This window comes from Sinohyriopsis cumingii, chromosome 18 (genome assembly GCF_028554795.1).
Source record: "Sinohyriopsis cumingii isolate HCF-2022 chromosome 18, ASM2855479v2, whole genome shotgun sequence".
NCBI classification, from domain to species: Eukaryota; Metazoa; Mollusca; class Bivalvia; order Unionida; family Unionidae; genus Sinohyriopsis; species Sinohyriopsis cumingii.
In genome coordinates, this window is record NC_142978.1 from 87,670,078 (window position 1) to 87,683,050 (window position 12,973).

The 12,973-nt window shown below is 36.2% G+C and overlaps 1 protein-coding gene across 2 annotated transcripts in view; it reads left to right on the forward strand.

The window, feature by feature from the left end:
* The window catches only part of LOC149777238 (uncharacterized), a 75,407-nt gene that overhangs the window by 36,202 nt on the left and 26,232 nt on the right, over window positions 1-12,973 (forward strand). For both annotated transcript variants that reach the window (XM_089941981.1, XM_089941982.1), the window contains exons 10-12: window positions 480-1,644; window positions 5,261-5,547; window positions 11,123-11,291. In XM_089941981.1, coding sequence (XP_089798107.1) covers window positions 480-1,644; window positions 5,261-5,547; window positions 11,123-11,291 — 1,621 coding nt within the window. The remainder of the gene's footprint in view (window positions 1-479; window positions 1,645-5,260; window positions 5,548-11,122; window positions 11,292-12,973) is intronic.

Here is a 12,973-nt window from a genome sequence, read left to right on the forward strand (position 1 = left end):
ATGAATATGTTTGATGAATACAGTTAAGGGTACCACTTATCAGTTATATTTTCCTCAAAATATTTATGGCAGATTTAACAAATGTAGCAGATAATGATCTTGACATTGTAAGACAAGTATGAAATCTGTGATGCCAAGTTCAAGGTCAAAAGCCAAGACAAAGAATGTCGTACTGCACCTAAGGTATCTTGTGAATATATTAACTCAGACATGTAGAAAATATAATTCTACAGTATCTGTCAGCACATTTTTTTGCTTCATTTTGTTCAGTTAAAGTACAGGAACAACAATATTTGTGATGATGTGATCATGTCATTGTTTGTTGTATTTTAAGTCTGCCTTGACAAATAGAAGTAGCAGAAAAAGGAAGTGGGTAGCAAGGCTACTCTAAATGTCCTTTTCCATAAACCACAATAATAAATGATTTCATGCTAGTTCCTTTCCTATCCATATTTGTTTTTCTTTTCTTCTGTTTTCAGGTGGGAACATACAAACCTGCTGATGACACCCTGACAGTTGATACCAATGCACTGCGTCTCTATGGAGGTGCATTGCCAGCCAATGTCAGTTCCCGATGTGACAGTGTGTGTTTAGACTGTCTTTATATGTTCCGTTATCAAGAATTTATGTATGTCCCAGGAGACCTTCTTATCCCTGCAGTCTTTGATGTACATTATAAGGGCAACAGTCCATTTGCTTGTGGAAAGCTACGAACTGTCAACGGATTTCTTTACACTGAAGTTTTCCGCTTTGCTCTTGAATATATCAACAGCGGTAGGGCATCAGTCAAGCTAAACAATGTTAGTCTGGGTGGTTTGGGATTTGATGGATGCTCTGACAAAACCCGTGCCTCAACTCTGGTTCTGGGAATACATTCTGGTGCTTTCCCAAGGCCTGACATGATCCTGGGCCAGGTTGACTTCAAACTCGATGATCTACAGGGATGGTTGTCATACGACAGTGAGAGCACAATTAACATTGCCACAATTCTCCAACAGTTTGGAATTCCTTCAGTTACACCTGGAGCAACATCACCAGTTCTCAATGACAAGACAAGGTTTTCTACCTTTTTCCGAACTGTTCCATCAGATGCAATGGTTGCCAAAGCAATGGCCCAGTTAGCACGTCGATTGGGATTTGATTACATTATAACCCTAAATGCACCAGAAGATGGAAGTCGTAGCTCATTAATGGAGTTTAGAAAATATGCTAATGAATCTGGCATTTGTATTGGTGCTTCATACGAGTTTGAAACAGATGGGTCAGTTGATCAAATAATACGCTACGTAAACCAGTCTACCACTAAAGTTGTAGCTGTTTTTACAGATCCTGATCGATATGTTATGGAACTTTTGGACATAAAAATGAAAACTCCTGCTGTAAGTGATTTGGTTTTCATCGCCAACCGTCCCTGGACAGTCCAGGCCAAGCAATATGCAGGGGCAGTTAAGAATACAATCACATTCAAGATGAACATGAGCTATAATGTAATGCAGTTTCAGCAGTTTCTTGAGCAGCAAATACCAGATGTAAACCATCCCAATCCTTGGCTGCGGGACTTCTATCAGGCAATCTACAGATGTAATCTAGGTGGAAGTATTATGTACAACTCCCCTTGTATTGGACCCAGTGCCTTCCGACTCAGTAAGTTATCAAACAGTACTGCATTTCAGAGTTAAAGTTATGATAGTCTGTACATTAATTTGCTTGAGTAATTTTGGGTATCGCTATCTGTCCATCAATTTGCCTGGGTAATTTTGGGTATCACTATCTGTCCATTAATTTGCTTGGGTAATTTTGGGTATCGCTATCTGTCCATTAATTTGCTTGGGTAATTTTGGGTATCGCTATCTGTCCATCAATTTGCATGGGTAGTTTTGGGTATCGCTATCTGTCCATTGATTTGCTTGGGTAATTTTGGGTATTGCTATCTGTCCATCTGTTTGCATGGTTAGGCTATAAAACATGACAAAAGTACTGAAATTTGATTCAGGGCATCCTAATATGGAATCGAGATTTGTATCAGAGTGGTCTGATAAGGACCAGATTTGTATCAATGTGACCCAATAGGAACCAGAGGTTTGTATTAAGGTGGCACAGTAGGGACCAGAGATTTGAATTAGGGTGGCCCAATAAGGACCTGAGATTTGTATCAGGGTGCCTAGTAGGAACAGAGATTTGTATTACGGCAGGAAACGGGGACCAGAGAAAGTTTGACCAGTCTGCAAGTTTAAATTAATTTATTATCATTACAGTCAGATATGGTTAAGATTAAAAGTAATTATTGCACTGTATATATATTTTTATGTATATATGACTCACAAAATCCTTGGGAATTCTGTGGTAATTATAATTTAACCAATTGCAAAATCCTATCAGACTTTATCTTTATTATATTTAACTTTATCAAAGATTTTCAAACCACTTATCTGACAGAACAAGCACTGGATGGCAAATTTTTAAAATTCAAATGTTAGACTACCTCAAGCATCAGTCACGATGCAGATTATGTACTGCCATGCCAGAATGATCATGTCTATGTTTCAGTGATTTAACAATAATAAAAACTGTTAATCTGTCTTTTTTAAAAAGTAATGACACAAAGAACATTAGGAAAGTGAAGATCAGTGAAGCAAATAATAAAACATATAAAAGTTTTTGTAAATTGGTCCTCATTAGTGAAAAACAGAGACACCTATTATCCAGAAAATGTCCAGTCTGGTCAAAAATTGTCAGGAAGATATTTTTGAGACAAACATATTAATTCTTAACCTGGGCATTTGCATTCCAGATCAGGAAAAAAATGTTTAAACATTTGTAATGACAACTTGGAAATGTCGATGAATAAGAAGAGAGATCATACTACAACTGGGGATTGGTTTGCATGTTGTTTGATATTATTTACATATACTACAGTGGTTTTAAGCTGTTTTTCTTCTGTAGTGATTGTTGTGATTGTTATTTCATTACATGACTTAAGATTTTAACTCTTCAGGAATAAAAATTCCTGTTTATTATTATTAAAATAATTCCACTGCAATATTTCAGCTGATTTGTGCACCACTTGTCAAGTGAATATTTTCTGCAATTATGAATGATTGATCATATGTTTACCATGTGTTATCCATAATTTAAGTGATAGTGGGGTACTTATAGGGAGAAATCACACATGTACACAAACAGAAAATAATTTATTACATAATTTTAAAAAAAGAACCAAATAAATACAAATCTTTACAATAATTATGCATGACTTAAGAGTTTAAGAACTTGGTTTTTAAAAATCAAGCCAGTAATTGATTGGGCCATTCCACATGACATAGTAAGGATGGACATAGGTAAATTAGGGGAAAAGAGCTGTCATTTATGGCTTGGAGTGTTCATTAGAAGGTGAATGTCATTAAGCAAATGAGAATCGTTACTAGTAATATATGTATGATATAGAATCAATAAAAACAGTCAAATATGCCTTCCGCGAGTCAGTGGTTAATCCTGGGTTCTTCCTAGGTTCTTCCACCACTGACCATCTTTTACAGCTGAACCAAAACTACTTAGACATCTACATCTGACCTTCGCCTTCTTCTATAGTGTATGTCACCATGGCCATTTAGGTGCATTTACTTAAAAGACTGCTCCAGTGGCCAAAGTGATAATACCGGATGCTGAAGATCAGGGGGTTCAAACCCTGGCCAAGTCATACCAGAGACTTTGTTAGAAGAGTGTGTTATGTTTCTGGGAGGATGCCCAGGTTGTAGGTAGGAGGCTCAGCATCCCCTATTCCTATATGCCTAATGTTATTGTGATCACTGAATATATTTGAAGGAGAAGGCAAATTTTCATATAAACTATGTTTCTCCAGAAATACTTACCTGATCACATTACTTTAACACCCTCACATCTTTCCACCATGCATACATATTGGTTGATCCATCTCTCAGCTTCAAACTAAAATCTGGCAGCAGCAGGAGGGTCTAATCAGCAAGGGTTATTGCCCTTTGTATGATAAAGATGAAAAAGATGTTAGTTTGTCTTTTGGGAAGAGCTAGATTCGGAAATATACGCTTATATCCCTAATGTTAATTTGATCAGGTAGGTATTAATGGAAAAACATAATTTAATTAGAAAATGTCTTATCTATGTATTAAATATGTATCAAACACAGTATCAGTACTGTAGATATGTACAAAAAAGACCTATCAATTCTATAAATATGTACTATCTGTACTGTAAGTAATGCCCTGGGAGTGGTGTAATTTTCAAAAAGGGAGCATTGAATGTTGTACATCACTGTTTGACTGAAAACGTTTGTAAATTATGTTGTTTTGATTTTTCTAATATTTGTTGGATTACTGATGTACTGTTTTAATTATTTGGAATATCGTAGATATGGTAGAAATTTCTTTTTTGTTTTGGAAAAGGTGGGGTAGTTATTAGAAGGTGGGCTTCTATGAAAATAACTATGACATGTACAAGACCACTCCGGTGGCCTTGTGGTTAGAGCGTCCGCCTCAGAAGTGGGAGGTTGTGTTTTTGAACCCCAGCCGAGTCATACCAAAGACTTACAAAAATGGTACTAACAGGTGCCTCACTTGGCGCTCAGCATTAAGAGGTTAGTGTTAGGACTAGTCAGCTTAGTGTCAGGATAATGTGACTGGGTGGGACATCATGCTACATGTCTGCGGCATAATGCCCCATCACTAAAAACTGCCACACTGCAGACATCATAGTGATATGACAGAAAATTTTTTAAAAGCTACATTCAGAATCCTAATCACACACATGACATGTACAAAAATATCTATGCTATAAATATGTACAAAGATTATCTACTGTTATGTACAAAAATAACTTTACTATAAATACATACAAAAATTGTATCATGGCTTGAAATGACTGCAAGCATGTGTGTATGTTTGTGTGTGTGAGTATGTGTATGGATGTATATATCGATATATATATATATATATATATATATATATATATATATATATATATATATATATATATATATATATAATATACACTAAACACTTACTTGCTGGAAAGTTTAATGTTTTCATGCTAGTCATCCTGTCCAAAATTAAAATTAATATCCAGCAACGTTCCCAAATTTGCTGTGGTAATAAGTTTTTCCAGTCAGTACATTTCTATCAATCATTTTGAGTTAAATTATACTGATAACAGAGAGAGCGTTCATGTGTCAAATATACAAGTAATAGAGAATGATTTTCTGATTATTTGTTTCATTATTTTACAACAGCACCTGATGTAGTACCTGATGACATCTGGACATTGTCAACTGTGAATGCAGTATATGCCTTGGCAGAAGGAATCCATCGAACCCTTAAAGAGCTGTGTGGGCCGAACTACAGTGGTGTCTGTCCCCAGTTCACCAGTGTTGGAGTGTCAGTCTACGAAAAAATAATGAAACACATGGATGCTCTTAACTTCACTGATATCAACAGTGCCATATTTCAGTTCATTGAAAGGGAGGCCAGCACTGGTTTAGTGTTTAGCCGATTTGATGGCCATGGTGTTGAGACAAAGGTATGTTTAAATTACATACGTAGTAGATCCTCAGTCTAAGTAGCTAAAGCAATCTGAATAAAACTGACTTCAGTAAAATGTGTTTGATTTATACAGTGGTCCATTATTATAGTGCTGTTCAGGGTAGTCATTCGGGGCCCCGAGTGGCCGAGTGGTCTAAAGCGCTCTTCGTTACGGATCACTGCCATCTCACCTCTGTCTGTGGCGGTTCGAGTCTAAGATTCAGCCAATGTGGGTATGTGAGAAAGCTTGCCAGTAGCTTCTCGAGGGTCGGTGGTTCTTTCCGGGGTTTTCCCGGGTTCTTCCTCCACCATTAATACTGGCCGCCATGTATAGCCTATCGTGTGCTGAAAAATGGTGTTAAACCCCACAACAAACAACAACAACAACAACGGTAGTCATTCAGGTGTACCATGTCATAAATGGGGTTCCCTCATAGCAGTCATTCAGGTGTACCATGTCATACATGGGATTGCCTTATTCAGGGCAGTCATTCAGGTGTACCATGTCATAAATGGTTTTGCCTTATTCAGGGCAGTCATTGAAGTGTACCGTGTCGTAATTGGGGTTGACTTATTCAGGGCAGTCATTCAAGTGTACAGTATCATAAATGGGGCTGCCTTATTCAGGGCAGTTATTAAGGTGTACCATGACATAAATGGGGTTGCCTTATTCAGAGCAGTCATTAAAGTGTACCATTTCAAACTTAGGGTTGTGTTAATTCAGGGCTAAAAATACACATGCCATTCATCCTGCCAAGTGTTTGGGGATTAAGACAGCTGGATATGAATTTGAAAACTCTACCACAAAGCTAATTAATTTCCATGTAGACAAGTTACATTTTAAGGAATTTGTGAGGTTTGGAAGTTGGTTTAATTTCAAAACCTGCTTTCATCCCTAAAATTTGACTCATGACAATACTTGTGTTATACAGAGTAACATACTTGTGTGGGACCACTGTACAAAGTCTGCACATTTGGGAGACATACTTGTCATGGACCACTGTACAAAGTCTGCACATTTGGGAGACATACTTGTCATGGACCATTGTACAAAGTCTGCACGTTTGGGAGACATACTTGTCATGGACCATTGTACAAAGTCTGCACGTTTGGGAGACATACTTGTCATGGACCTCTGTGCAAAGTCTGCACATTTGGAGACATACTTGTCATGGACCACTGTACAAAAGTCTATACGTTTGGTTGACATAATTTAGTTTTAGATAAACCAGTAGCTCAGATGAAACAGTTTGGGATATTCAAGTGTCTTTTGTAAATATAAGGTGATTATATGATTTTTCAGCAAAGATTAAAACAATTTTCATTTCCTTAGTACTGATCTTGACATGCAGTTCTTGTGAATTGTAAGAAAGCATTGCTTTGATCACTGTACAAAGTTATTAATATTAATACTTGTGGTATCAGACCAAAGGAAACTGACTTCATATCCAGTTTTAAATAGAAATGGTCAATAGGCAAAGTCATAAATGGTCCAGTGTTAAATGTTTTAATGCCCTATGTTAATTTTTGTGGCCTGTTATGAAGCATTGTAATGGACTTCTTAGTGGCCTGTTATGAAGCATTTTAATGGACTTGTTAGTGGCCTGCTATGAATCATTTTAATTGACTTCTTACTGGCCTTTTATGAAGCATTTAATTGGACTTCTTAGTGGTCTGCCATGAAGTATTTCAGTTGACTTCTTAGTGGCCTGTCATGAATGTTTTTAATGGACTTCTTCGTGGCCTGTCATGAAGCATTTTAATGGACTTCTTACTGGCCTATGATGAAGCATTTTAATGGACTTCTTAGTGTCCTGTCATGAAGCATTTTAATGGACTTCTTAGTGGCCTGTCATGAAGCATTTAAATGGGCTTCTTTGTGGCCTATTATGAAGCATTATAATAAACTTCTTATTTTAATGGACTTCTTTGTATCCTTTCATGAAGCATTCAAATGGACTTCTTAATGACCTGTTATGACACATTTTAATGGGCTTCTTAATGGCCCATTATGAAGCATTTTAATGGACTGCTTTGTGGCCTGTTATGAAGCATTTTAATGGACTGCTTAAAGGCCTGTTATGAAGCATTTTAATGGACTTCATAAACTTTTTAATTGCCCAGTGTTAAGTGTTTTGATTTCCCCATGTTAACTTTTCTAATGTTCAGATGTTAAAAATGTTCTAATTATAATAATAATAACAATGAGGACTTTGTATAGCGCCTAATCTTTAGAAGCTCTAAGCGCTTTACAACATGAGACAATACCTATAAGATAAAAAACATATAATAATATTATTACAAAAACAAACACCATGAAATTAGAAAAACATTAAAAAACAAAAACATGCTGAGAATATTTCAGGTAGGAAACATTATTAGGTCTTTAAGTTTGTTCTTGCAGTCGAAATAAGTGCATTTTGAGAGCCCTCTTGAATGTGATCCCTGTGTCTTTGTGTCTAAGTTCAGTGGGCAATTTATTCCATGTTGCTGGGCCCTGGTGTGCAAAAGAATGCTATCAAGTATACGATTGTCAGAAGAGGAGCGCAAGTTTCTTGCTGGTGTGTACACATGGGTGAGATCGGATAGATATGTTGGACTAGAGTCCGACAGTAAAACGTAGCACAGAGAACAAATTGTGTGTTTGATTCTGGATCGAATGGATAGCCAGTGTAGGGTACAGAGCAGTGGGGAGATGTGCTCTGATCGTGGTACTCTAAGTATCATCCAAGCAGCTGTGTTTTGAACTTTTTGAAGTTTCTGGAGTAGATATTGAGATGAACCAGACAGAATTGAGTTACAATAGTCCAGTCTTGAAAGTACTAATGAACACACAAGTGTTTTAGTGGCATCAACTGAAAGATATTTGCGAATTGAGCTGATGCGTCTAAGCTCAAGATATGCAGCCTTGCATATGTTCATGACATGTTGGTGCAATGTGAGAGTACTGTTAAGAGTAACACCTAGGTTTCATACTGATTGTGTGAATTTAATGTTGGCGTTGCTGATATTTATTGTTTGAGGTAAAGGATGTGAATGAGAAAGTCTTTGTGTTGTGATCAGTATGGCCTCAGTTTTATCATCTTTTATCTACAGCTTGTTATATGTCATCCATGATTTCACATCAGAAATGGCAGTTGTGAACTTTTTAGTGGCCTAATGTTCAATTTTTTAATACCCCAAGTTAGCATTTTTAATTGTGTTTAATATTCAATTGATCTGTGTAAACTTTTTAATAGCCTAATGTTAAAAAGTTTTAATGGTCTATGTTTACTTTTTAATGTAGGGTAAAATTTGCCTCAGAAACTGTTGATATGGCCAGTTTGTGTTAAATTGCAAAACATCCAATGAAAATTACTTCGGTAATTTAGACGTATAAGAGAACACAGCTTTGTATGAACAGTCATTGAACCAATTAATGCTTATGGCTTGAATCGAAAGTTGTGTGTTAAATGTCAAGTCAATTAAATATATAATGTTGGAATGTATACATGTTGCCCTGTTAGAAAAAATTAATTGACGTGAATTCCTATATCTTATCCTGCATATATAAGTATTCTTATTTTATTGACTACAGTCAATTATTATGCAAATACTTTATGCTGCTTTGCACGCATGTATTTTAAACTAGTATATTACCAGTGACTACTGGGTCTTAATTTTGGTTTCATTTAACTCTTTGTTTGAGTAAGGTGTCTTAATTCTGGTTCATTTAGCTCTGTCTGACTACTGGGTCTTAATTTAGGTTTCATTTAGCTCTGTCTCTGACTATTGGGTCTTAATTCTGGTTTCATTTAGCTCTGTCTGACTACTGGATCTTAATTTTGGTTTCATTTAGCTCTGTCTGACTATTGGGTCTTAATTCTTGTTTCATTTAGCTCTGTTTGACTACTGGGTCTTAATTTTGATTTCATTTAGCTCTGACTGACTACTGGGTCTTAACTCAGGTTTCATTTAGCTCTGTCTGACTACTGGGTCTTAATTTAGGTTTCATTTAGCTCTGTCTGACGAAGCGGTCTTAATTTTGGTTTCATTTAGCTCTGTGTCTGACTGCAAGATAATTTTGATTTTATTTAGCTCTGTGTTAGACCACTGGGTCTTAATTTTAGTTTCATTTAGCTCTGTGTCTGACTGCTGGGTCTTAATTTTAGTTTCATTTGCCATGGAACTACAATATGTGCATGATGTAGATATACCATAAAATGTATTGCCAGAGTTATGTTTAATCTGAGGAGACAGAAGTGAACTAAATGTGGTATTAATTTTATTTCATGGAAAAAATAGGAAAAATTGTTGGTATGGACCATATAAACATTTCCCACTTCATGGAAAATAATAGAGAATTACAATAAATAAAGCTGTGGCTCTTACAGATGCAAATTGTCATCTGGTTCTCTCCCAGAGTTGATACAACTTGCCATCATGTTGTATCCCAGATTTGATTATTTTTTTTTTGTATCACATGTATGCAAGGTAGAATGTGTTTAGATCTAGATTTATTTAGTTGACATTGTTGGTACCAAGTTTTGAATGAATGCAACATTTTATAACCAGTTATTCATCATTCAGATATGAGTTTGAATTAGTGAATGTCTCTTTTTTGTCTGCCTGAAATATATAAGTATAATAATTACCCTAGGGTCTGCCTGGAATATATTAAGTATAATAATTATCCTAGGGTCTGCCTTAAATCTGTAAGTATAATAATTGCCCTAGGATCTGCCTGGAATATATTAAGTATAATAATTATCCTAGGGTCTGCCTTAAATCTGTAAGTATAATAATTGCCCTAGGATCTGCCTGAAATATTTGAGGATAATAATTACCCTAGGGTCTGCCTTAAATCTGTAAGTATAATAATTGCCCTAGGATCTGCCTGAAATATTTGAGGATAATAATTACCCTAGGGTCTGCCTGAAGTATATAAGTATAATAATTACCCTAGGGTCTGCCTGAAATCTGTAAGTATAATAATTGCCCTAGGGTGTGCCTGAAATCTGTAAGTGTAATAATTGCCCTAGGGTGTGCCTGAAATCTGTAAGTGTAATAATTACCCTAGGGTCTGCCTGAAATATATAAGTAAAATAATTTCCCTAGGATCTGCCTGAAATATATAAGCATAATAATTACTCTAGGGTCTGCCTGAAATCTGTAAGTATAATAATTGCCCTAGGGTCTGCCTGAATTATATAAGTATAATAATTTCCCTAGGGTCTGCCTGAAATTTACAAGTATAATAATTACCCTAGGGTCTGCCTTAAATCTAAAGTATAATAATTACCCTAGGGTCTGCCTGAAATATATAAGTATAATAATTACACTAGGGTCTGCTGGATATATATAAGTATAATAATTACACTAGGGTCTGCTGGATATATATAAGTATAATAATTACCCTAGGGGATACCAATCTGCTGCTGATTAGTGTTGACTGAATAAAATTATAAATGTAGGGAACAGGATGGACCCTCGTCTGCCAGCACATTATATGTCAGCTTAGCTTAGTCTGTTACATTCACAGCTGGTTGTATGTTACACTCTGGAATATTCAGTGCTGTTTCTATATTTTGCAGGAGGGTACATACACACGTGATGGTATGCTGAACTTTGTAGAGGAGCCGTTACTGGTACAGAATTACCAGAATACACCAGCCAGTTGTATTGGAGAGTGTCAACAGTGTGAAGCTAAAGGCATAGGAGATGTACAGTTTCAGTATATTGAGGGAGATATCCTAATTGGAGGTTTGTATTGGACAATAAAACAGCTAGAAAACTAGTTTTATGCAAACTCCTGAAGATCTTTAAAATTTCTTCAATATAAGTTTGTCATAAATACATGTATTTTACTTATAAATCAATTCAGCTCTTTATTATATGTGGATATTTATTCAATCTGTAAACATTTTGTAAATTTTTAACACATTCAGCAACCTTTTAGTTGGTTCATTACTAAAAGGCATGTTTCAGCAATAAAGTAGAACTTCGTACCTAATCCACATTTCCATGCTTTTTTCTTTCTTGTTAACATCTAAAGCCATCTGTCTGTTAGCACACGTTTATTATGACTACTCCTTGGAGGATTTCCATGAGACACATCTGATTGTCCAGTTGGTCCTACATGAAAATGATGCCTCCTGAAAATCCACTATGGCTGCTGCAGGAGCCATCTTATGATGTCTGGTTGGTCCTTTTTGAAAATATTGCTGATTTTAAGTAGAATATGGCCGTCACAGTGGACAACTTGAAAATCTTGTTACTGCTACACCTCTTGAACAGGATCATAGCAACCTGGGGTTTTCACTAAAAGACTTGTGATGTCTGGTGGGACCTAAATGAAAATGGTGCCAGTCTCTGTCCGGTATGGTCACCACAACAGCCATCTTGAAAATCTTATTGCTACCCCTCTTGAACATAAACTCACTTTGAGATAGTATTTCTATCAGAAGGCATCTTATGTTGTCTAGTTGGCTCTGAATGAAAATGGTGCTGCACATCAAGACTTATGATGTCCGGTTGGTCCAAAATGAAAAAGGTGTGACTCAGATAATCAATATGGCCATCACTACTTCTCCAGAATGAATTGACATATCAATGTAGAATTTTACTGAAAGATTTCCTATTATGTGTGGTTGGTCCTAAATGAAAATGGTGCCACTCAGACCTCCAATATGGCCACCACAGTCATCATCGTGTCAGTCTTATAGCTACTTCTGAATGAATGGCTATATCAGCATGGGGTTTACAAGAAAAGACTTTGTATAATGTCTAGTTGGTCGTAAATCAAAATGATCTGATCTCCAATATGGCTGAAATAATGACCATCTTGAAAATCTCATCACTGCTATGAGATAGCTAGTCATATCAACATTTTGCTCTTACAAAAGTCTTCTTATGATGTCTGGTTGATCCTAAATGGAAATGATGTGAATTGTTTATAGGTTATGGCCACCAGGGCAGCCATCTAAAAAATATTGTTATCTTCACTAATCCAAAATGGAAAGTCATATCAGATGGCGTTTTCACCAGAAGTCTTCTTGTGATGTCTTGTTGGTCCTAAATTTAAATGGTACTGAACTGATAGTGGCCATCATGAGAATCTCCTTTCAAATGGAGTCATTTTAACACAGGGTTTTCATCAGAAGAGTTCTTATGGTGTCATGTTGATCCTAAATGAAAATGATGCAATCTGACCTTCACTATGGCCACCATGGTGGCCATATGGAAAATATTATCTCTGCTCTTCCTAAATGGATTGAAATACCAGCATGGGGCTGTCACTGATATACGTCTTGTGATACCTAGCTGGTCCTAAATGAAAATTGTGCCAAAAGTCAATCCAATATGACTGCCACAATGGATGTCTTGAAAATCTTGTTGTCATTACTCCCCTTGAATAGGTGGTTATCAGCTTGGGATTTTCACTA